This window comes from Fundulus heteroclitus, chromosome 19 (genome assembly GCF_011125445.2).
Source record: "Fundulus heteroclitus isolate FHET01 chromosome 19, MU-UCD_Fhet_4.1, whole genome shotgun sequence".
In the NCBI taxonomy this organism is placed as follows: Eukaryota; Metazoa; Chordata; class Actinopteri; order Cyprinodontiformes; family Fundulidae; genus Fundulus; species Fundulus heteroclitus.
The window spans coordinates 18,776,643-18,797,792 of NC_046379.1; the positions used below are offsets into that span (position 1 = coordinate 18,776,643).

Consider the following 21,150-nt stretch of genomic DNA (forward strand, 5'->3'; position numbering starts at 1 on the left):
TAAATCGCACTGCCACCACAGCTGACCTTTTCTCCGGGGCTGCATGAAACGAGGCAGTGTTCAAGTGGCTGGAACAGAGGGCTCTTATGCTCTCTGGCACCCAAACTTCTCCAGAACATATTGGTGCTTAGAGAACAGAGTAGGCAGGGTTAGCTGTGCGTGGCTTCCTCATGCATCTGGCTGCTTATGCATTCATGCTGCATGGGAAAGACAGGTTCATTCATGTGGCTCCATTTACACAAATGGCCGATTAAACTACTAATAAATGGCACAGATATAATTAAAAACAAGAAATAAATTAAAAGAATTCTGGTTAAATTTAAGCATCACATCAGAAGAAAGCGCACATTTAAGCATGTTTAACGAAAAGCTAAGACACGGTAAAAATTGACTGATAAAGTAACCTTTGACCTTTAACAAAAAGACTTCAGTTTTCTCTCAGGTTTTCAGAGTTGGTCCCAGAGTTGCCACCCCTTACTTGGTCCTAGTCCACAAAGGGAGAACATTGGGTGAATAAGTGTCCGACGGCCTGAGGGATCCAGAATGGTTCATACCCAACAAGCAAGGGAAGCAAATAAAACGTCAAAGATGTAATTGTACGGAAATGGGTTTCCATACTGTTCCCTAAATTAATGTAGGCCACTTGATAGAGGAAAGAGGAAATTCAAGTCATGCAAATGGTGAACGTATTTTTAGGCTTCATACCATTCAGTGCAGTAAAGACCAACAAAATATATCAAATTTTTCCCTTTTTTTTTTTTTTTTTAGTCCAGTCAATTTCCCCCTTCTGATCTCTAACATTGGAATTACGACCAAAAATAATGGCTTGTATCTTTTCTGTATTGATTAAGAGGAAATACAGACAATAGATTCACAGAATTGAAAATTTGGGCCAATGGCGACATCCTGTTAATCAATATTTACCTATTATATATATAATATATACATACATATACATACATATATATATATATATATATATATATATATATATATATATATATATATATATATATATATATATATATATATATATATATATATATACACACTATATATATTTATTTTTTATATATATATATATATATATATATATATATATATATATATATATATATATATATATATTATATATATATATATATATATATCTATATATATCTATATACATACACACACCTATATACCTTCCTGGCAAATGGCAACATGGAAACACTATCAGTTATTAATATCAGCCCAGATTTACTTATGGGACTGATACCAATATGTTAATACATATATATAGTGCATCCTGAATCCTGAACCCTCCACTCATTTGACTGAGGGATTGTAATGGAACCATGTCTTTTTAATGTCTTTCTGCTATAGACTGTAGTATTTCTGTTTTGTTTGGTTTTTGCTTAATACGATGCAAGCTTTGGAATCTGAAGTCAAATTCCTTGTTTATACGCACAAACGCAGCAAATAAAATTTATTCTAATTCTGAATAAATGTGTCCCAAGAACGGAGCTGTGAGGAACCCCAAACTACACACGATGTACTCCTGGTCTGCCAAGTAAGAGCTGAACCAATGTAGTATAGAACCAGACAACCCCACCCACATGTCATCTATTATCCAGTCTGTTATAATCAGGTCTGCGCTGACATCCAGCACTACCAGCCTATAAGTGTTATATGCTTTACTGTTAAGAAAACCCTCATTTCAAACTTTTTCCAATATAGTGCCAGAATGTTAGCGTGGTAGAAAACCTGACTGGTAACAACTGAAGCTGTTTTTGTTTTTAAATAAAACAAAAAAAAAAAAAAAAGAAGGAACTTTGTTGCCACGTAACAAAACGTAATGTGAATTTTTATGCTTGTTACAAAACCAAAACTTTATGTTCGTCTCTAGAGCCTGACAAAGGGAATTCATTTTGTTCGCCCAGCTCAAAATGACGCAAAACGTCAGCTGCTGACTGCCGCTTTCAAAAACATTTTGTGCTTGAGCAATCTTGGCGGAATTCAGTTTCTCAAAGCGGTCCCTACTTTGAAAGAATGAGGTATTTACCAGCCAACAAATGTGAACAGATAACACAAGCCAGTCCCCCAGAAACACACACAGCAGGGCAGAAGGAGGAAGGAGGTTTTCCTGGGCTCCTCTATGTCAAAAACAGAATAAAACTGCTATTTGGAGATCATGTCAAAAATCAGTCCGGTGATACGGCACACGAACCACATGAGGGGACGTGATTTTTTTTGGGTTTTTTTTCAGCAATGACATAACAAAATGTAGATGTACCTAGTTTCTCCACCAGTTTGAGCATAACTCCACCGATGTGGATTTCCCCGGTGACCCTCAGAGACACGTCCCTGTGGAGGTCGGTGACATGCATCTTCAGCTCCCACGTCCCGTCGGCATAGCAGCCATCGGGCATCCGGATCCCATCCAGAGCCATCCTGCCAGAGGCAAACCGAAGATAGGAGGTTAAACACCCAAAACATGTGCAAAAAACACATTGAAAGCTAGTCAGAAATATAATCCCTGTTTGGTATTTGAAAGAAACCCCTGTGATACATGTTCTTTACATTTATATTAGTATCTACCCTTTGCTTCTGATCTTGCATCCAGGATTTAAGCAGCTACGATTCTACCAGCAATCTTTCCGACTAGTCTATACAGCTTCATGCTTTCTGATTAGGGCTGGACAATTAATTGCATTTGCAATAAAATGGCAATTAAAAAAAAAAACGCAATTTCAAAATGGCAGAGGCCTTCAATTTTTGGCTATGTAACAATTAATGGATAAGACGCGTCCTTTAGGTGTCGGTAATATGTTTAAAGTTGCTTTGCCTCCACATGGAAGGGAAGAGAGTTGCAGCAGTTAGATAATCTAATTTTGTTTCTTGTTTTAGAGTTTATATAATCATACTGTTTTAACAGATAGGATTAAGCACAGGTCACACTGTTTAATACATAGACTTGTTTGTAGGTTGCACTTTATGTTCAACAAGGATTGTCCAACTCAACAAGCTATTCTCTTGAACGATAACATTCTGATTAATAAAAACAGTGACGTTTCTTGTTTTAAATAGTCCTTGTTTACAAACATCTTTATCTACAGACCATTTCTGTTGCTTGTGGTTAATGCAGAGAAAAGTCTAAATGAAATCGCAATTAGAGTTGAAATATATCGCAATTTTGATTTTTGGCAAAAATTGTACAGCCCTATTTCTGATGCTCTGGAAATCTTTAGCAGGATACAGGAAAGATGACACCGGTGTAATGTTGGTGTGTTTTAAACAAATCCACTAACCCCTCCCAGGCTGTTTGTATGAAGTCCCAGTAGCGTGTATAATGATTCTTACCTCTGGCGGGTTTGGTTTTGAATCATTTTTGTTCAATCAAGAAATGTGTTTTTGATGAGACTTGCATCTCAAAACAATATCAAAGAAAAATACCTGTGGTAAAAAAAATATTGATACCCCTCTAAATAATAATAATAATAATAATCTTTGTTAGCATTACAGCTTTTCAATCAGATTTAGGTGCAGACTCCAACTGGGTCCCTCTATTAATATTATTTTGAATAAAAAAGGCATATATAAACCTAAATATAAGTGGTATGTATGAACTTGGACCCAATGATAAATAAAATTGCTTCAGCTATTTATTTTATGAGGCTTGTTGGGGTTTTTTTGTGTATTATTACGCTGCTGACATAAAATATTAATTCATTCAAACACATTACACACACTTATCAGATCATCCTTCCTTATGTCAGATAAACACATTATAGAACATAGGGTAACGGGGTGGGGTTTACGAAACACCCTATATTACTGATAAAACATAAAAATAAAGTTAAACTGTTATATAATTAATAACTCCCTCTCAAAGATTAAATCAGTAGAGAAGACGTGAGCAGACTCGCATGGTGCCTCTTTAGAAAAACGTACCCGCTGAACAAGATGACCGCCAAAAAAGTTCCCACCGCCCCTGGATCTGTCACCGTAACAGCCCGGGCTCTCTCTCTGCTGGAGTGGCCCGCCTGGCTTTTCTACAAAGCAGCCGTCCGGTCAATAAAAACACGGCGGAACAAAGGCTCTCTCCCCGCGAACACAACTTCAGCACAGACCTTTGGCAGCTCTTATCTGCGTGAAAAGAGCCGCTCCACCTGTTAACCCTAACGGTAATGGCCGGCTTACAAATAGGGGTTCATTATATAAGCAGCAGCAGCAACTCCCCGGCTGCAACATAGAAATATATGTAACCCAGTCGGTCCCCCGGACAACTAAGTTCCACTAAAAGTCAGCGAGAAAATTAATGAATCTCTTAAAACTCACGGGAAATTAAAAAAAGTCGAGTTTTGGTTTAAAAAAGTAAGCAAAAAAGTCACCCGACCACCACAGCAGCACAAAAAAAAAAGGTTTTCTTATTTCCGAGCTGCGACCGAGCAGAGGTTTGAGGACGAGCATTTAAAATGTGCACACTCACCTTCACAAAGACGGGAAAAAAACACCAAAAGAGTCGACTACACGGCGCAGAACAAGTCCCACTGCTTTAAATCATGTATGTGTTCTTGACGGGGGCTGCTAACAAAAATAAAAAAAGAAACAACAGAAAGAAATCCCCGAAGAACTGGCTGGAGAAGTGAAGAGTATCCCAAACAGTTTTCCAGGCGGCAGCAGCAGCAGCAGGCTTCGGGTTAATGGAGTCCAGCCCTGCATGTCTCCTACTCCTCCCTCTCTTTTCCTACAGGGGATAACGTCATTGGCTTCTCCAATCCCACTTTTCCTTTTCTGATGGGGAGTCCCCACTACTGGCCCCCTCCATCCCTATCCACAAAGTTAAAGCTTTCAAAAGATTAGTGGCTGCGTTGTGAGCTTCTTCTTCTCCCATTTAACCTGTTTTTTTTCTTTGTTTTTTTTTTTGTTTTAGTTCATTTACAGGGGGCCACAATGGTGGGTTTTGTAAGGGGTGGTGATGGGGGCCGCTACCAACAACAAAGCCAGAGCAGAAGTTTATGGGTTTCATCTAAAAGAAAATGTGTCAGAGTATGAAATATGGGTCAAATGAAAAAAAAAAAAAATAATAAAAATGGTCATGATAAACAAAAAACACTGATTTCATATGTTAGAGCAGACTGTGGCCCCCAGAATAATTGCGCCAGAGACTGGCAACCCCATTTTGTCAAGCGAGATTTTTTTTTATTGTGTCTATTTCTTTGAAATAGACACAATAAAGTCATAAAATTATTGGAACAAAATTATATTTTTTTGTAGGAACTGAAGCCACCCCCCTCCCCATGTTAAAATGAGAAATTGGGAGCATCTTGTTAAGTGATATTTTCCCAAATAAGGCAATGCTAAATCTTTTTGTCACATCAGCACCATATCATCTTGTGACCCCCAAAAGATGTCAACCTGGGGGGTCCCGACCCCCACTTTGGGAACCCCTGTGTTTGAGCTCAAAATTTTAGCCAATTTCACAAATTGGCTAAAATCCAAAAATACAAATGGTATCTATAACAAACTATTTGGTCCATACCTGAAGCTTAATTTCAGATAACAAAGGAGTTTTTGTCAGAACCGAAGTTAGACGTCATCCCTGGCTATGTCACACAAAGGAAGTAAATAAACGACATGACCAAATTATTTCTGGGTGTGTTTATTTAATGTTTTTTTTTTTTTTTTTTTTGTGCAGACTGCAGTAATGATAAGTCCTGGTTATAATTTAAGAATGAAAAAATATCTGACTGACTTACTCTTGTAATTTTTTTTTTTTAGCAAAACACAGATGTCCTAATGCATGTTATCAGCTAAAAAAAAAATTAAGACTAACTGTACGACTTTTGCCGTAACCCTAGACCTTTGTAAACATCTACTTTTCCAGTTTAACTATATCTTGCAGAAATGATATAGTGAACTGGCTAAATGTCCCAATTCGTTTTCCAGGAATTTATGACATTTTTGAATTTTATTGCGATATTTATGTACTTCACAGGTATTATTCCTGGACGTACAAGACTTAATTTTTAATTTTGAAGTGTAAAAATAACCAAGGTAATTTGATCATTTGACTTTATTGTGATAAAGCTGATTTATTCCAGGAAAACAACAACTCACAGAATCAAGCTCGCTGAAATCTAAACCCGTGGGTCAAGAAAAATGTAGAAATCCAAATTTGATTTAACTGAACTGAAAGCCTGCAGAATATTCAGCAGCTTGCAGGGTTTAATGGAGACAGGAACGATTTCAAGCAGCCCTTATATGGCAACAATGCGGCTGAGCCTCGTATCAGACACCAGGCACCAGTGGCTCTCTGGATTGAAATACCCTCACAGAATAACAGATTAGTTCATTTCAAAACATTTTCGTATTTTAAATGAATTGTTGCATTTCGTGAATATTTCAAAAATAATATTTCTATGTCCTTCGCAGCTACATGAATCATCGGATGGCTCCTTAGCACAGAAATAATATACAATTGATTCCTGATGCCTTGATTTCACGAGCACTAACTGGCATGGTTAGTGCACTATATATATATATATATATATATATATATATATATATATATATATATATAGTGCAAAAAGGGGAAAATACTTAAGGACTCCAACTTTTTGGGAAAAATACCTCTTGCTCAGTCAGCTTGGAGGGACAGCACCTATGAACAGTAAGACTTGCTTAGTGTTCATAGATGCTCAGTCAGATTGAGATTCAGACCCTAACACCTGAATATCTGTCCCTCCATCCGTGATCGGGTCGCTGGGGGCAACAGGTCCAGGAGGGCAACCCCAGTTAGCCTTCTCCTCCAGCTCACTCTGGGGGATCCCATAGCGCTCCCAGGTCAGATCCATTTAATCCCTCCAGCAAGTTTTTAGTGTTAGTCTGGGTCCCAAACCACTTCAACTGACTCCTCTCGATGCAGAGAAGCGGTGGCTCTACTTCGAGCTCGCCCCCCTAGTTGCACAGCTCCTCGCCTTATCTTACAGGCTGAGGCTGGTCATCCTCTGGAGCAAGCTCATTTAAGCCGCTTGTGTTCCAACGTAGGTCTGGCTTCGTGTGTACGATCGTCGTCCTGCTTGACAATGAATAATCTTTTTGTTGTTTTTCTGCAGCCATGCTTCCTTCTAAAGAAAAGCCTCCCCACAGTATGACACTGACAACACCATGTTTCTCGGTGCAGATGGTGTATTTGCACATAATTAAGAAGTTCCATTTTGGTGTCATCTGACTAAAACACCTTCTTCCACACACTCACACAGTCGTCTACGTGGCTTTTGGCACAATTCAAGGGAGGCTTCTTATGGCTGTTCTTTTGCCACTTTTTTAATAAAGGTCAGTTTTTTGACATTTTAAAAATCATGCATCTTTTCCCATCCAGTCCCACCGATATTTCTCAAAATCATGCACAGCTCATTTTGTGGATGTAACAACAAAAAAAGATAACGGGGTATGCATAACTTAGCAGGGCACTGTAATTTCTTGTTAGTGTACATTTGATAGAAATAGTTTTTTTGGTAGTCACGATGGCGTTTAGAGTTTGTCTAGATTAGCAGAAACGGGTGATAAAATAGTCTGCTGCTGCTCCCGGTTCCACTGCTGGAGACGAAAGATAACAATTTACGCAACAATGAGCGATGACACAAATCACACGTTTGGGCTAAGGAGAGTAGAAGAAAAAAAAAAGAAAAACAGTCATGCGTCTCCCCAAAGCAGCAATACGCCACAATACGCAATACTGCACGTTCTCCAAGTGCTCAGCAGTAACATCTCATGAATCATCAGAAATTCTGGCCCAGTTTCCTGGTGAACTCACTCTCCTTCAGTCCTCCAGCAAAGGAATCTGGGCCTTCAGACCCCAGGTCTGCATCAAAGCGATTTATAACCCCTCTCTCCCTGCTGCTGCGAACCCCCCCTGTCAGGATCTGGCAGCCAAACCATTGCCTTTTATAGGCTGTGTTTTAATTGCAGGGTAAACAGTTGAGTCCGATGCAAAGCAGAAGAGTCAGTCAGATAAGGAGTTGGCTCCGCTGCTGATGTGGAGGAGGACGAGGAGGAGGTGAGGTACACAAAAAAAAAAAAGTTGGAGGAAATATTAGTTTGAGTGAAAGTGAAACACATTCATATTAAATGGATGTTTCACTATACTCTTTGCTGTCAGAAATGCCCAGTCTACATGTTCACACTTTACTGATCCGTAATAATTACAGCTGGGAGAATTACAATCTGTTAGAATGGCTCATTAAGCAGACACAGGATGAGACTGCATTGAACAGATGGTTCAATGTGGGTCTTCCAGTTTTACCGGTAGGAGACTGACATCTGCTGGTTACAAGGAGAGAAAAACAAACATGGCCTCATCCATTCTGTAACGAGTCAGCTTTTATTCAATCCCATCTGTAAACTTGGATTTTCCAATGTTCATATGCTGCGTAAAAAAATAAATAAAAACACCCCATGAGCTCATGTGGAAGCCATCAGGGCTAATGGGTAACAGTGTGTCCTATTCATCTACTAAAAGTCAAAGTCTGTGGGTAATTCTGGGGGTGTCGTGGAAAGAATCTGATCTGTGCTGCTGAGGAACAAATGGACCCATTGTCCACCGAACTCAGCTTGAATATTCCCTCCCTTCAATAATGTACAAAACAGGACCAACTGAGAAAAGGAAACGATTTAATAAAAAGAAATAAATACAGTGCTTTGGATGGCAGTCAGATTCCTTACAGGCATGGGTTGTTGCACAGCTCGAAGGACAAACTTTTTTTTCCCCCCCAAACATCTGCTTAAAGTTAGATCAGGAATAACGCTTAGTTAGCACTTACTCCCGATTCAAAAGTTTCTTACAAACCATATGCAACTTTTTTTTTCGTATTAAGCTGCTAGTGTATTTTTCAAAACGAATCAAAACCCCCACAAAAGATGGATCGTAATCAATGATGACTTCAATCTGCCTTCCAACCAAATGTGGAAATTCTACAAACACATAGCAGCAGACACATCCTCTTATGTCTTTACTAGGAAAAATATACTGTCATCTGTCAAAAAAAAAAAGCTGTACATTAACTGGACGAGTAGTCAAAAGTTACAATTTATTTATAAATCCTCTCCAAAGCTTTCCTGTCAGCTCACTAGCTTCAAAGCAAGCGGAGAGAAGAAATCTGGGCTTGAACTGAATGTAAATTGTGCCAGCTTGCGCATATATATTTATGAAATATTGTCAAACCACACAGTTGCAGCTCCACCTAGTGGAGTTTCTCCCCCACAATGCTCGGTTGATATTACGGTACAGATGCATGAAGGATGAGGCCAGCGTAAAACTGCGTTTTCAGTTATTAGCTTCTTGCATGTAATGCTGCAATGTTACACAAAAAAAGGGGGGCAACTTTTATGACGTTTCTGTGCAATTCTTAGCTAATGGTTGCACAATTTCCAACTGGTCAAAGGAATTTGCCATCTCAGAGTGCTGCTCTTTTCTGCCCCAGTTACAGGACCAGTCTTTGCTTATCCGTCATGTCAGCTCTTCCAAGGCAGAATGGTTTCAGCAAATTGGCCTAAAGCAAATGTAACAGTCATTATACATCTGTAATAAACTGATTCTACTCAGAGGTGGAGCATAAAGGTGGTGCAAGTCAGACGTTGTTGACATGGCAAATTAAAATGCGCTCCTTTATCACTACACTTCCATCTCTTAAGTTACACCATCATCAAAAAGTAACCCAGTTCGGTAATCCAATTCAAAAAGTGAAATTCATATGTAGACGCGTTAAACACAGTGGTTGTATTTCAGACATCTGTTTTCTGTTCATTTCAATTATTATGGCTTACAACTAATGAAAACCCAAAATTCCGTTTTTAAGAACATTGATATATTAAAAGCCTCTCCAAAAAAAAAGAAAAAGAAGAAAAAGAAAGAAAAGCCTTTTAATACAGAAACAATAAGATCATATTATGGCCTAGACAATCAAGGTCAAGACTGCTCACTTGAAGGTTTTCCAGGTGGTAGTCATCGACACCCTCCATGACGAGGGTAAGCCACAAAAGGTTATTGCTGAAGAAGCTGCCTGATCACATAGTTCCGTGTCGAAGCAAATCAATGGAAAGTTAAGTGGAAGGAAAAACTGGTAGAAAACGGTGCTCAAGCATCGGGGACACTTGCAGCCCTTGTGGATCATGAAGCAAAGCCCATTCAAGAGTTTGGGGGAGATTCACAATGAGCCGACCGCAACAGCACTCGGTGCTTCAAGGGGCCGTCACACGCGGCGGCGTCTATGGCACGGCCGGTAACTGCTGCATTCTTTGTATTAGGCTACTGCTGAGACAGAGACAGTGGTCAAAAGCATTAACAAACGGGACTGGACTGTTGTTCGGCGGTCCAAAATCCTCTTTTCAGATGAAAGTAAAGTTTGCATTTCATGATCCCAAAGTCTGGAGAAAGTATGGCGAGTCACACAATCCAACTTGCTTGAAGTCCGGTGTGAAGTTTCCACAGTGAGTGATAGGTCATATTCTGACGCCGGTCAACTCTTTTTTTTTTTCTTCTTTTTTTTTTAAAATAAGGTCCAAAGTCAGCTCAGCCAACACCCAGGACATTGTAAAGCACTTTACGTTTCCCCCAGCTGACATGACCTGTCCCCGTTTCCCCCCCACACTGCTAAAAGCACCAATACCTGATTTAATAACCGTGGCGTCACTCTGATTGGATGTTCAGTAAACTCTTTTGACCTAAACCAATTAGATATTCTTTGGGCTATTTCCAAAAACCTCTGCCTCCATGCCACACCGCATTGAAGCAGTAATTCATGCAAAGAGTATCGAGTCAATATACAGTACAGAGAACGATCATAGGGCTTCAGTGGGCTGACATTTCTGGAACAAAAATCCTGTTTGTTTTTTTTTCTTCAAATGGCTTAGTGGGATATTGATATTCTAATCAATTTTAGATTTTCATTAGCTGTAAACCAGAAGCACTAAAATCAAATATATTACTGCGTGATTAATCTACAAGTTATGAGTTTCACTTTTACAGGTGAAAAATAAAACAACTCTTCTCGATGATATTCTAATTTATTGAGATGCACCTGATTGATAATACAATAAAAAAAAGGATACATTAAACTTGACACTTTTTAATGTAACTCGGCGAGCATTAACCAGTCTCTTTCTTCGTCCATCGCTAGTGTTTCAAATGAGTTGTTTTTGCAGTATTAAAAGGTCTTAGATGTGTGTTGGCACGGCACTATTTCTTTAAAATTGTTCCAACATTCATTAGCTATTTATCTGAGATCATGCAAAGTGCAAAAGCATTCTAGGTTCAGCAGAAATATTACCGGGACTCAAAATGAATGCAGGCTCTTTTGCTTCTTCTTTTTTTTTTTTTTTTGCACCCACAAACCACAGATAAACGTTTTGGAAAATTTACAATTATTTAACGTCTCCTGTTCCTTTTTACTATCTTTATGGAATAAATCTAAGAGGCGTGACTTCATTTGCCTATCTGACTGCAGCTGGATATTTAAATGAATAAAGAAAAAACAATATAACATTTGCCCAAAGGGAGAAAAAGAGCACATTTGGTAACAGAAAATGTGGAGAAACAGTAACATATGTGCAATGTCTTCCAAACACCTAAACGAATATTCTTTCTTTAAATTCCACACTTTGTTGATTACACTTCTCGTGAACTATAAGCAGTAGCTTTACCGCAGCAGCTAACAAACTGGACACAGAAATGGTATTTGGCCACAAGTTTGAATCCCACTTTTCATGTGATGAGATCCAGGTTTATATCTGCAAACGCCTGAAAACCATTAGGAAAATATTTCTGATTTCCAATACAAAATACATCTAAAACCATTCATTTCAGTTGGACATCGATAAAAACATATAGGCAAAAAGATGAGGACAATCAGAAGCATCTCCATAACTTAATACTAACAAAGAAGCGTTGATTTTGTTGCGCAATAATGATTGCTTTCATTAAAACTCAATTAAAATCACGCCATCAAGAGTTTCATACTATGATTTGTATTAATAAAGTGTAAGAAAATATCTGCCTGTTATGATACAAGAGGTACACATCTGAAAGTCACGTGGAATTTAAAGGGGAAATATTTAGCTGCAACTGTCAAAAGATATTTTCCCCCCAAACTAAAAGTTTTCTTTTTTACTGTAACTAAATCACCAACTTTTATCTGACAACGACGTATACAACATGATGAGCTGAGGTTGTATTTGGTTTATGCCTTTCCAAATCTTACTGATCATAAATAGCTAAAAGCAAATAAAAAAACGTCTATTGCCAATATTATTAAAGGGATTATGCCCTTGTGTTTTTTTTTTTGTGAAAATAGTATATTAGTAACATTTTTGGGCTGCTTTCAGAAGGCATTGGGTTCCTGTGTAAGGAATAGGGTTTTCACATTTTGACTAAATGTTTAGTGAAAAAAAAAAAAAAAAAAACTTTCAGTAACAATCATATTTTTTTTTTTACAAATCCAAAAATACATCAGAAGGCTCCAGAGTGAGTGTCTGCAGAGTGGATGGGCTGATAGACAATAAACAAACAAATAAATAAGCTGAACAGACTCAATGTTGGGATGAATATAAAGCGCTTTTCTGATGGTGGAGGAACCTCCGTGTTTAAGGATGATTGCCTCTTCTTCCATGGAAATGTTTAGTGAGCGGTCATACTGGCACAGATGGTCCCTTTCTAAGGGCTCCTGGTCCATCAATGGCTACATCTTGGAATGAGGTTTTTCTCATCAATGATTCTCAAATGTAGCTGGATCATAGATATAAAAAAAGAAAACAGCGGATAGATTGATTGCTTGTGTATTTTAAAGGTCTGGAGGGGGGTGGGGGGGGGTTTGTGTGTTGCAACATATGCCTCAGTCTGGTTCTGGAGTGTCTTCTGCTGGCACAGAGGGTGTCGACCTATTATATATGAAGGTCAGCAAGAAGAGTGCAATATCGTGCGAGCACCAGTAGCCAGTGTGTGAGGTCACAGCTGACCAATAGCGGCTCTCTACCAGACCCTCCCGCAGCTCGAAGTCGATGCGCCTCTCCAGCTCCACTGCAAGAGAAGAAAAAAAGCAAAACACCTTTACAGTCATGACAAGACAATTAGTACCATACTGAGCTTCTTTAAAAGTTTGTATGCCCTTTCCTGCGCCTGTAAATTACAGATAGGTGATTTTACGACAAAAAACAATAAACTTGGTATGCAAAAATATAAATTTAGAACAGGAAGAGCAACTATATTTGCTCTCAGAATTCGGAGGAAAAACGAGTGCTATGAAAAATAAATATATTTTTAGGTGTCTTCTTGGATCTGAAAAAGGACATTTGATTCAGCTGATCTTAAGATATGACTATGTTATTAATAAGGATACAGTAGACATGTTTGTAGACCAAAAATTATTTGAAAAAAAAAAATCTATTTCAATCTGAATAAATAACTTAAAAATATAGATGTATAACAAAAACAATTATATGAGTTTTTAAACCATACTGAAAATATGGTGAAATGAAGAATCACAAATAAGATTCTTTTGAGTAATTATAGACAGTAACTGGGAAGATGTATAGAATCAAAAGGTTTGGCCTCTACTGAAAATTCAATTGCATTAACGATTAATAAGATGTATAAAAACTAGAAACTATTACATAGTTATTTTTATACAGTGTTTAGGGATCTGAGTACTTATAAGTATTTTCCAACTCAAACTTTGATAATAGAAGTGGTGCCTTGTATCAGATCTTTTGGAATAATTAGACAGTAAATAATATTCTTTGTTTTAAATATTTTCCTTTATAACTTACTGCTTGGACGAGTAGAACAAAGCTTAAACCAACACGAGTCAGTTTCATTCTTCAGAGCCATAAAATTATGAATAAAGCTAAGTTTACTAACGTACTATTTATAGAGTCCTACTTCCGCAAACTCCCTGATCAGGTAGAATTTCAAACAGCTCAGCTGATGTATAAAGCTAGAATTAATCAACTACCAGAGAATATTCAAAAGCTGTTCACTGATAGAGAGGGGGTTATGACTACAGGGAAAATCTTAACTTCAGAACCTTGAGGGTTCGAACCACCATGAAGAGAATGTGCATTTCAGTCTGTGGTGTAAAGGTCTGGAATAAACCCCAGAGCAATGTCCAAGCATGAGTCTTTTTAAAAGAAAGACTAAAACTGATGTTTTTCTACAGGTTGTGATGAGGAGGTGAGGTGAATAATATATCTATGTAGATGTGTGTGTGTGTGTGTGTGTGTGTATATATATATATATATATATATATATATATATATATGTGTGTGAATTTTTTGTGAATTACTTACTTTAAGTTACTTTAAGTGCCATTAGAGGGAGAAGGGGTATGAAAAATAAGTTTTACTTCTTCATACCCCTTTTCAGACAACTTACATTAATCAATAATCAATGTCAGATATCAGGGTAAATATACTGAGTTTATTTAGAGGAAAATTTTGTTTATCTCATTTCTATTTATGTTCAAATTATTTAATTGAATTGGAATACAACATTTAATGCAATGTTTACCTTTTACTTTTTTATATGGTAGTTGGTTGTTTATTTGAAGTATTTCTTAAATTGATTTATTTATTTATTGTTATTTGTTAAATTTGTCAATTGTCTGAAATAAATTCCATTCATTCATTCATTCATTCATTCAAGCTACTTAATAGAGAGGTACCAAACGCACCTTTTCACAAAGTAAACATAAAAAGGTTTTGGGACTCGGTTAATTATCAAACATCCCAGGTTATGTGTAAAGTAAAATATTTATTAATCATATGTAACCAAAAGTTTAGAAAAAAGTGTGACTTTAGTGGATTTTTTTTTTATAAATTTAGATTTTTAAAAGCAATGTTGGCAACAAGTAAAAACCCATAAAGGTGGGGAAAAGCAAACAATAGACTGAAGATTCTGATGTTTAACAAGTCTGTTTAGATTAGGGTTTCTTTTTTTATGACTGGTTTATTCAGATTTGTTTCACCCTCTATTAAAAATGGACCTTTAGAAACAGTGGGCACTGTTAAGCTGATGCTTCAGCAGTCACCCTTTTTCTAAATGCATCATTAATTCATCTTCTGATGCTACATATTGACTTTTGATGTTTCATTGATTATTATTATTGCCACTACTCTTGGATGAATTTTATGCATCTTCTATTCATGTTATTTTCTCTCTGAAAATTGTTTTATTGAATATCTAGTTAATGCTTTATATCAGAATAAACATACATAATGCGTCTGCGGTAGGAGAAGTTGGTCGAGTTATGGTGGAAAGACCATAAGAGGACTGGCTTTCGGTGCGCTTCTCCTCCTCTTCCTCAGCGTTCGTCCCTCCATCAACAACTAAAGACACTGAAGGCTGGCTGTTTGAGCGGGAAAACCGTGAGAAGAGGATGCCTCCTAACCCCTTTCCGATGCTTGCTGCACCTACAGGGAGACATGAAGGAAGACTTTACAAAGACACCGAGCAAGTACCAGCGCCTGGTAAAACATTTACAACCACTGAAGTTAAATTTCAGAACTTTATTTGTAGAAATGTTATTCCCATATATTTCACAACGATGGCCTACTTCATGCTGGCCAAACACCAACGATCTAAGAAAATATATTCTCTTACATATTTTCTCTTCTTAGATATTTATTATTATAACATGATAAAAGGAGGAAAGGGAGTGTGAATACTCTAAGGTATTAGTTACTGGATGTCATTAATTTTAAGAAAAATATCTTTCAAAGCGAGGCAAAAACAGATGCGCTTTTTTGCCACATGATGGCACCACTGACTCAAAACTAAGGGGAAATCCAAACTGCAGACTTGCAAAGATAGGCCGTGGGCCAGAATCTGTACGGTGACTTTTCGTATGAACTGTCAGGGGGCAACTTTCTTGCACCGGGATAAGTTGCTACACATAGCAGTGATCTCAAAACACCAATGTTCCCACGTTTTCACTTGCACATTAAGAAGTTATAGCCGATAAAAAATCTAAACTGTGGCGCTCCGGTCCAAGAGGTCACGTGATTCGATTTTTGCTGCTCAGCCAATCCGATCGCTGTATTGTCAGCTGAGCGAGTTTACCACGTCATCATGGCTGCGCCCGTAAGATGGTTGTTTCTGTTGTGTCTGTTTCCAGACGAAGAAAGCCCAATAATAGCATTTTGTGGCGCCACCTGGCAGAGATCTTGATGGCAAGAAAAAAATAAATAGCCCAGACCATCCATCCATTCATCCATCCATCCATCCATTCATTTTCTAACACGCTTATCCCTGCGTTCGCGAGGTGCCGGTCCCTATCTCCAGCTGTCAATGGGCGAGAGGCGTTGTATAAACTGGACAGGTCACCAGTCCATCGCAGGGCAGAAATAGTCCAGACTTTTGCCCAATTTACTGTGATATCACCAAGACCTGCTGCGCTAGGATAGCACAGGTGTCGTTGTGCCAAACGACTTATCCCCGCCAGAATTTGTATTCCCTGCGCCAAGAGCGCATTCAGCTGGAAGAATGAATCTAGTCAACTCCGCCTCATTTCCAACCTATTAGGCGTGGAAATGAGGATGTTTTACTTTTCTTAACGAAATATAGCAATGGTGTCGTTACATTATCGTTCATCCATCCATCCAGTATAATACGTTATGAGAAAGAAAACGGTCATTTCCAGATGTGTCACGAAAATATTAGCTTTATGTTATTAGATTGTCGAATGTCTGTCTGCTGAAACCAAAATCCACCTTCCTAAGTCCATCACAGCTGTCTGCTGGTTCTCTTTTTTTCTTTTTTGGTAGCTAAACCCGCATGAATAGATTATATAAAGCGGATTTCACGTGTGATCAAATGAACACTGAATAAAGGCACAGCCAAAATTATCAGATTTAATAAGATTTTAATTCAACCAAGAACCTTATCGAGATATTAACCGTATTAAGAAAACGAGATATGTCTCTTTTAAAAATAGAACAACGTATTAGGAGTTTAAAAAAAATAAATTTCATTTTACTAGAATGTGATGTTTAAAATATTTAGACTTCACAAAGCTGGAGGTTAAAACTTTTATTGATTTCAAAAATACAATACAAAATTCTACAAATTCCGAAGGGGATAACTCGTTTGGCACAACGAGTTTATACAACGCGTCTCACCCATTGACAGCTGGAGCTCGGCACCAGCACCTCGCAAACCCAGCGGGGATAAGCCTGTTAGAAAATGGATGGATGGATGGATGGATGGACAGATGGTCTGGGCTATTTATTTTTTTCTTGCCATCAAGATCTCTGCCAGCTGGCGCCAGAAAATGCTATTATTGGGCTTTCTTCATCTGGAAACAAATGCATACAAACATCTTACGAGCGCAGCCATGATGAACTGATGAACGCGCACAGCTGACAATACAGCGATCTGATTGGCTGAGCAGCAAAAATCGAATCACGTGACCTCTTGGACCGGAGCGCCACAGTTTAGATTTTTTATCGGCTATAACTTATTAATGTGCAAGCGAAAACGTGGGAACATTGGTGTTTTGAGATCACTGCTATGTGTAGCAACTTATCCTGGTGGAAGAAAGTTGCCCCCTGACAGTTCATACGAAACTTCTTAAGGAAGCGTCCTACAGATTCTGGCCCACGGCCTAAGATGGATATTTTCACCAATGACAAAACGGTTATAGAATACATGCAGTAAAAGTTTTTTTTTTTTTTTTAAAGGAACATAAAAAGGTATCTGATTCCCTTTTTTGTTTTTGGAACAAACTGAAGAAAAGAAAATAGTCAAGCATAAAAAATAAATAAATAAATAAATCAAATGCTAAAAAAGTACCTAGTATGCTGGCCTTGCCCAGGCTGGTGAAGGACTCGCCATAGTGTTTACGGGCCAGGACAGGAGAAGTACTCGGGCTGGGAATGCTCTCTGTGTCTGAAGCTGGATCTTTGACTGGATTGATGAAGTTGGGCCGGATCTCATCATAGGGTGAAGGGTTGGTGGCGCTACACCTGGTGAACAAAACAAACCCCATTTAATCGAAGCACACACACACTTGGTTACCGTTGAGTGCTTCTAAAGAAAAATTTAATAAAGTATGAAAACCAAGTTTGTACCAATGTATCTGGACAGGTGCAACGTTGCTATAATGTTTAAGGATGAGGGGCTCCAGTCTGTAAGCCTAAACAGAATAGAGAATCGTTATTCCCTTTAAGTGAATATGCTGCATATGAGCATTTGTCATTCTTAATTCTCTCTCATTGACATCTAAAAAGGAAATCATTCAAATTAAGGAGACAGGCATGTCTGACCACAGGGTCTGTGGGATGGAAGACGTTGAAGAGCCGGCTGCAGATGGAGGTGGGCAAGATGTGGTCCTGGTGGCCGCTCGTGCCCGGACGAATCCCCCGCAGGGCCAAGAAAACTGCTAGAGGAGAACCCATGCAGAAAAAGTTTTCTACCTGTGAGACAAAAGGGGGAAAGATAAAAGTTCCAACAGGTTTTAAATTATTTATTTTATACAAACAGAATTTGGTCATTGCTATAAACAACACTGTAAGGTGTGAACATTTGTACTGTTTGTTGAGCATCTTTTATGCAGCCAAGTTCTCCTGTTTAATGACAGCTATCCTTCTAGCTAGAATGAAGAGGTTTACTAGGGGAGTATTCCTGTTTTGCAAGAAAATACGGAGTACGCACTAGCAACAATAAACCTAGTAAGTTAATTCAATATAAAAGTTACGTTTATTTTGGCCTTATGTTAGAAACAGAGCAGTGTAGTCCAACTACTCTGTTCTCCCGACAGAAACAGAGAGCTCTATCTCTCAGGAGAGAGCTGTATATATGCGAAGGGGCGGAGTGATATTACACACCTGGGAAGAATATTGAATGCGCCTTATAATCTGGTGTGCCTTATATGTGGACAAAGACATACAAAGACACATTAATTCACTGTGCACCTTATAATCTGGCTCCAAAATATACGTTACACATATAGACATGTCCACGTTTCAACCATCTGACCCAAATTGTCAGACTCAGATAAATGGGAATTGGTTAGGATGGAACAATCCCCGAATCAACAAGGTTTAAGACTTTCAGGAACAGAAAGTGCTGGAATAACAGATTCATTGTCCATCGTGACGCAAGTTTCACACCGCCATGGACTGAGAGGCTGGAGACCAAGAAAGATGCCTCTCCTTCATATTTTATACCGTGACGCTCAGTAAAAATGTGCAGCCGTCTACAGTCCTAAGCTAAGTTCAGCATTGGAGAAAAGCTATATGGTCGAACAGGATTAGAAAAAGTTAGCTAATTGGCTTCAGTGAAAAGAAGTGTGTTTGGAAAAGCCACCTTGAGTCCTTGCTACCTCCAAATCTAAAAATACCTCAAGTCAACACCTGGATGACTAAAACTCACAATAGAGGTGGTTCCAACAAGATAACGATCCCAAACATAAACCAAACCTGGTTCAGGTATAATCTTGACCTCAAAAACATTGAAGATTTTAATAAAAGTGGTTTATGAATTATGCCAAACGCTTGTCAACGGTAAAAAAAAAAAGGTGTAAAACGGGATTGCAACTTGCTCATCAGTGGAAGTGTATGTTTATGTTTCGGCTTGTATAGGTAAGGACCCCAACTCAATTAGATAAAATCTAACCTGCACCTCAAACTCTCCAGAAATTCATTGAAGCACAATTCCACCCTTAAATAATATAAGTTGTTCAAATTGATCATTAAAAAGCCCAAAAGGAAACATGGAGTTGTGGCCAGCTTTACCCGACAAACCAAAGCATCTCACCTTGAATTTAAGAGCTGGGGGGGCTGAAGGATTAGAGGCCTCCAGTTTGACCAGCTGATTTTCCAACTCTCTCAACCTGGCAAAAACACAAATCAAACCATTTTACACCATACTACAGAATCAGTAAAAGGCTTTTGTTCCCTGACCTTTTCCCATCCTTATTCAGCAATATACGCACTCAGAAAATCACCGCTCTGCATAATGAACATCCCACCTATTCTTTGTCAGCCTCAGCTCTTCTAAAAGCTTCCTCTCCTCATAGGACATCCACCGGAAATCTTGCTCCTCCTCTACAGCGCAATGCTCCTGCAGACAGAACCGTACGGGATCCCACCCTGTCATGATGTCGTAGGTAATGACGCAGCCAAGGGAGTGAGACACGATGGACACTTTTCCACCCCTTTCCTCAAAGTCAGGGTTCCGCGAGCAGAAGAGGGAATACAGTCTGTTCAGCTCTTCTGTAAGCCCCTTGGTTATCTAGAAAAGTAAAGAGGGAAGAGGTTACGTTAGGGGCAAATGGAGGCCACCAGAGCAGCCTTTTAAGATCTGAAACTGCATCAAACTCACTTCGTCGCGATATAGAGGACTGTTGTAGTACATGATGTCCATGGCACTGCTGTTGAGAAGGTCCCGCAGTCCTCGAACTTTGTCTGGCGTGATTGAGTCGACCGTATCTAAGGAAACACGCCACGCCAGTGTAAACCAGAAAGCAAACATGCTGCAGCTCATGCTTCATAGTAAAACCATAAAGTTCTGTTCGAGCATTCCTCTGCAAAGCCCTGTAATCCTTGCATACCTCCATCCAGTGCTAGTTTGGATCGCCACTCAACGGGGAGAAACTCGACGTGTTCATCGTTGTGCTCAGAAAAGTGCTTTTCCTCCATCTTCCTCACACCTTCCCTCAACCTAAACGCACAAGATGAAGACAATAAATGATGACGGCATTGAACAGCAAAATCTGTTTCACTGAACAGAAGTCTGAAATAAAGAAACTGTTTTTTTTTTGTTGTTTTTTTGCATGAAAATATCACCAAATTAGAAGACTGGGGATTAAAGCTGAATCCCATTTTACCTCTCGCCCTCTACCATCACTTAACATTTCTAATGGGATTGGGTGCCCCAATTGCTTTTAATCGAGTAGGGGGAGGGGAAGGGAAGAAAGGGAAACCTTTTAGCAAATAAAAGAGGTAGAAGCTGTGCTTTTAATTCCCCCGAATGCAAATTGTTTCTCAATTTACATTTTTAATGACACTATAACTGCATTGGGTAATTTGAAGTGTTCTCATATTTTTTATATTACATTTAATATATATTATTTATGATTGACACTAACAGTAGCAAAGATCAGACATTTC

The 21,150-nt window shown here is 38.6% G+C and overlaps 2 protein-coding genes across 7 annotated transcripts in view; both read right to left on the reverse strand.

The window, feature by feature from the left end:
- Nucleotides 1–4,709, reverse strand: part of fermt2 (fermitin family member 2) — a 57,824-nt gene extending 53,115 nt beyond the window's left edge. For 3 of the 4 annotated variants that reach the window (XM_036150433.1, XM_036150432.1, XM_036150430.1), the window contains exons 1-2: nt 4,475–4,708; nt 2,279–2,436 (exon numbers count right to left, since the gene is read on the reverse strand). In XM_036150433.1, the coding sequence (XP_036006326.1) occupies nt 2,279–2,435 (157 nt within the window). In that variant the 5' untranslated portion in view covers nt 2,436; nt 4,475–4,708. Of the gene's footprint in view, nt 1–2,278; nt 2,437–4,474 lie in introns of all 4 variants that reach the window. The other variant, XM_036150431.1, reaches the window with a different exon arrangement.
- Nucleotides 4,710–8,644: 3,935 nt separating this feature from the next.
- Nucleotides 8,645–21,150, reverse strand: part of ddhd1a (DDHD domain containing 1a) — a 30,853-nt gene continuing 18,347 nt past the window's right edge. For all 3 annotated transcript variants that reach the window (XM_012861542.3, XM_012861541.3, XM_012861544.3), the window contains 9 exons: nt 20,592–20,701; nt 20,363–20,469; nt 20,010–20,272; nt 19,796–19,871; nt 18,304–18,453; nt 18,109–18,173; nt 17,831–18,003; nt 15,253–15,450; nt 8,645–13,060 (listed from right to left, as the gene is read on the reverse strand). In XM_012861542.3, the coding sequence (XP_012716996.2) occupies nt 12,876–13,060; nt 15,253–15,450; nt 17,831–18,003; nt 18,109–18,173; nt 18,304–18,453; nt 19,796–19,871; nt 20,010–20,272; nt 20,363–20,469; nt 20,592–20,701 (1,327 nt within the window). In that variant the 3' untranslated portion in view covers nt 8,645–12,875. The remainder of the gene's footprint in view (nt 13,061–15,252; nt 15,451–17,830; nt 18,004–18,108; nt 18,174–18,303; nt 18,454–19,795; nt 19,872–20,009; nt 20,273–20,362; nt 20,470–20,591; nt 20,702–21,150) is intronic.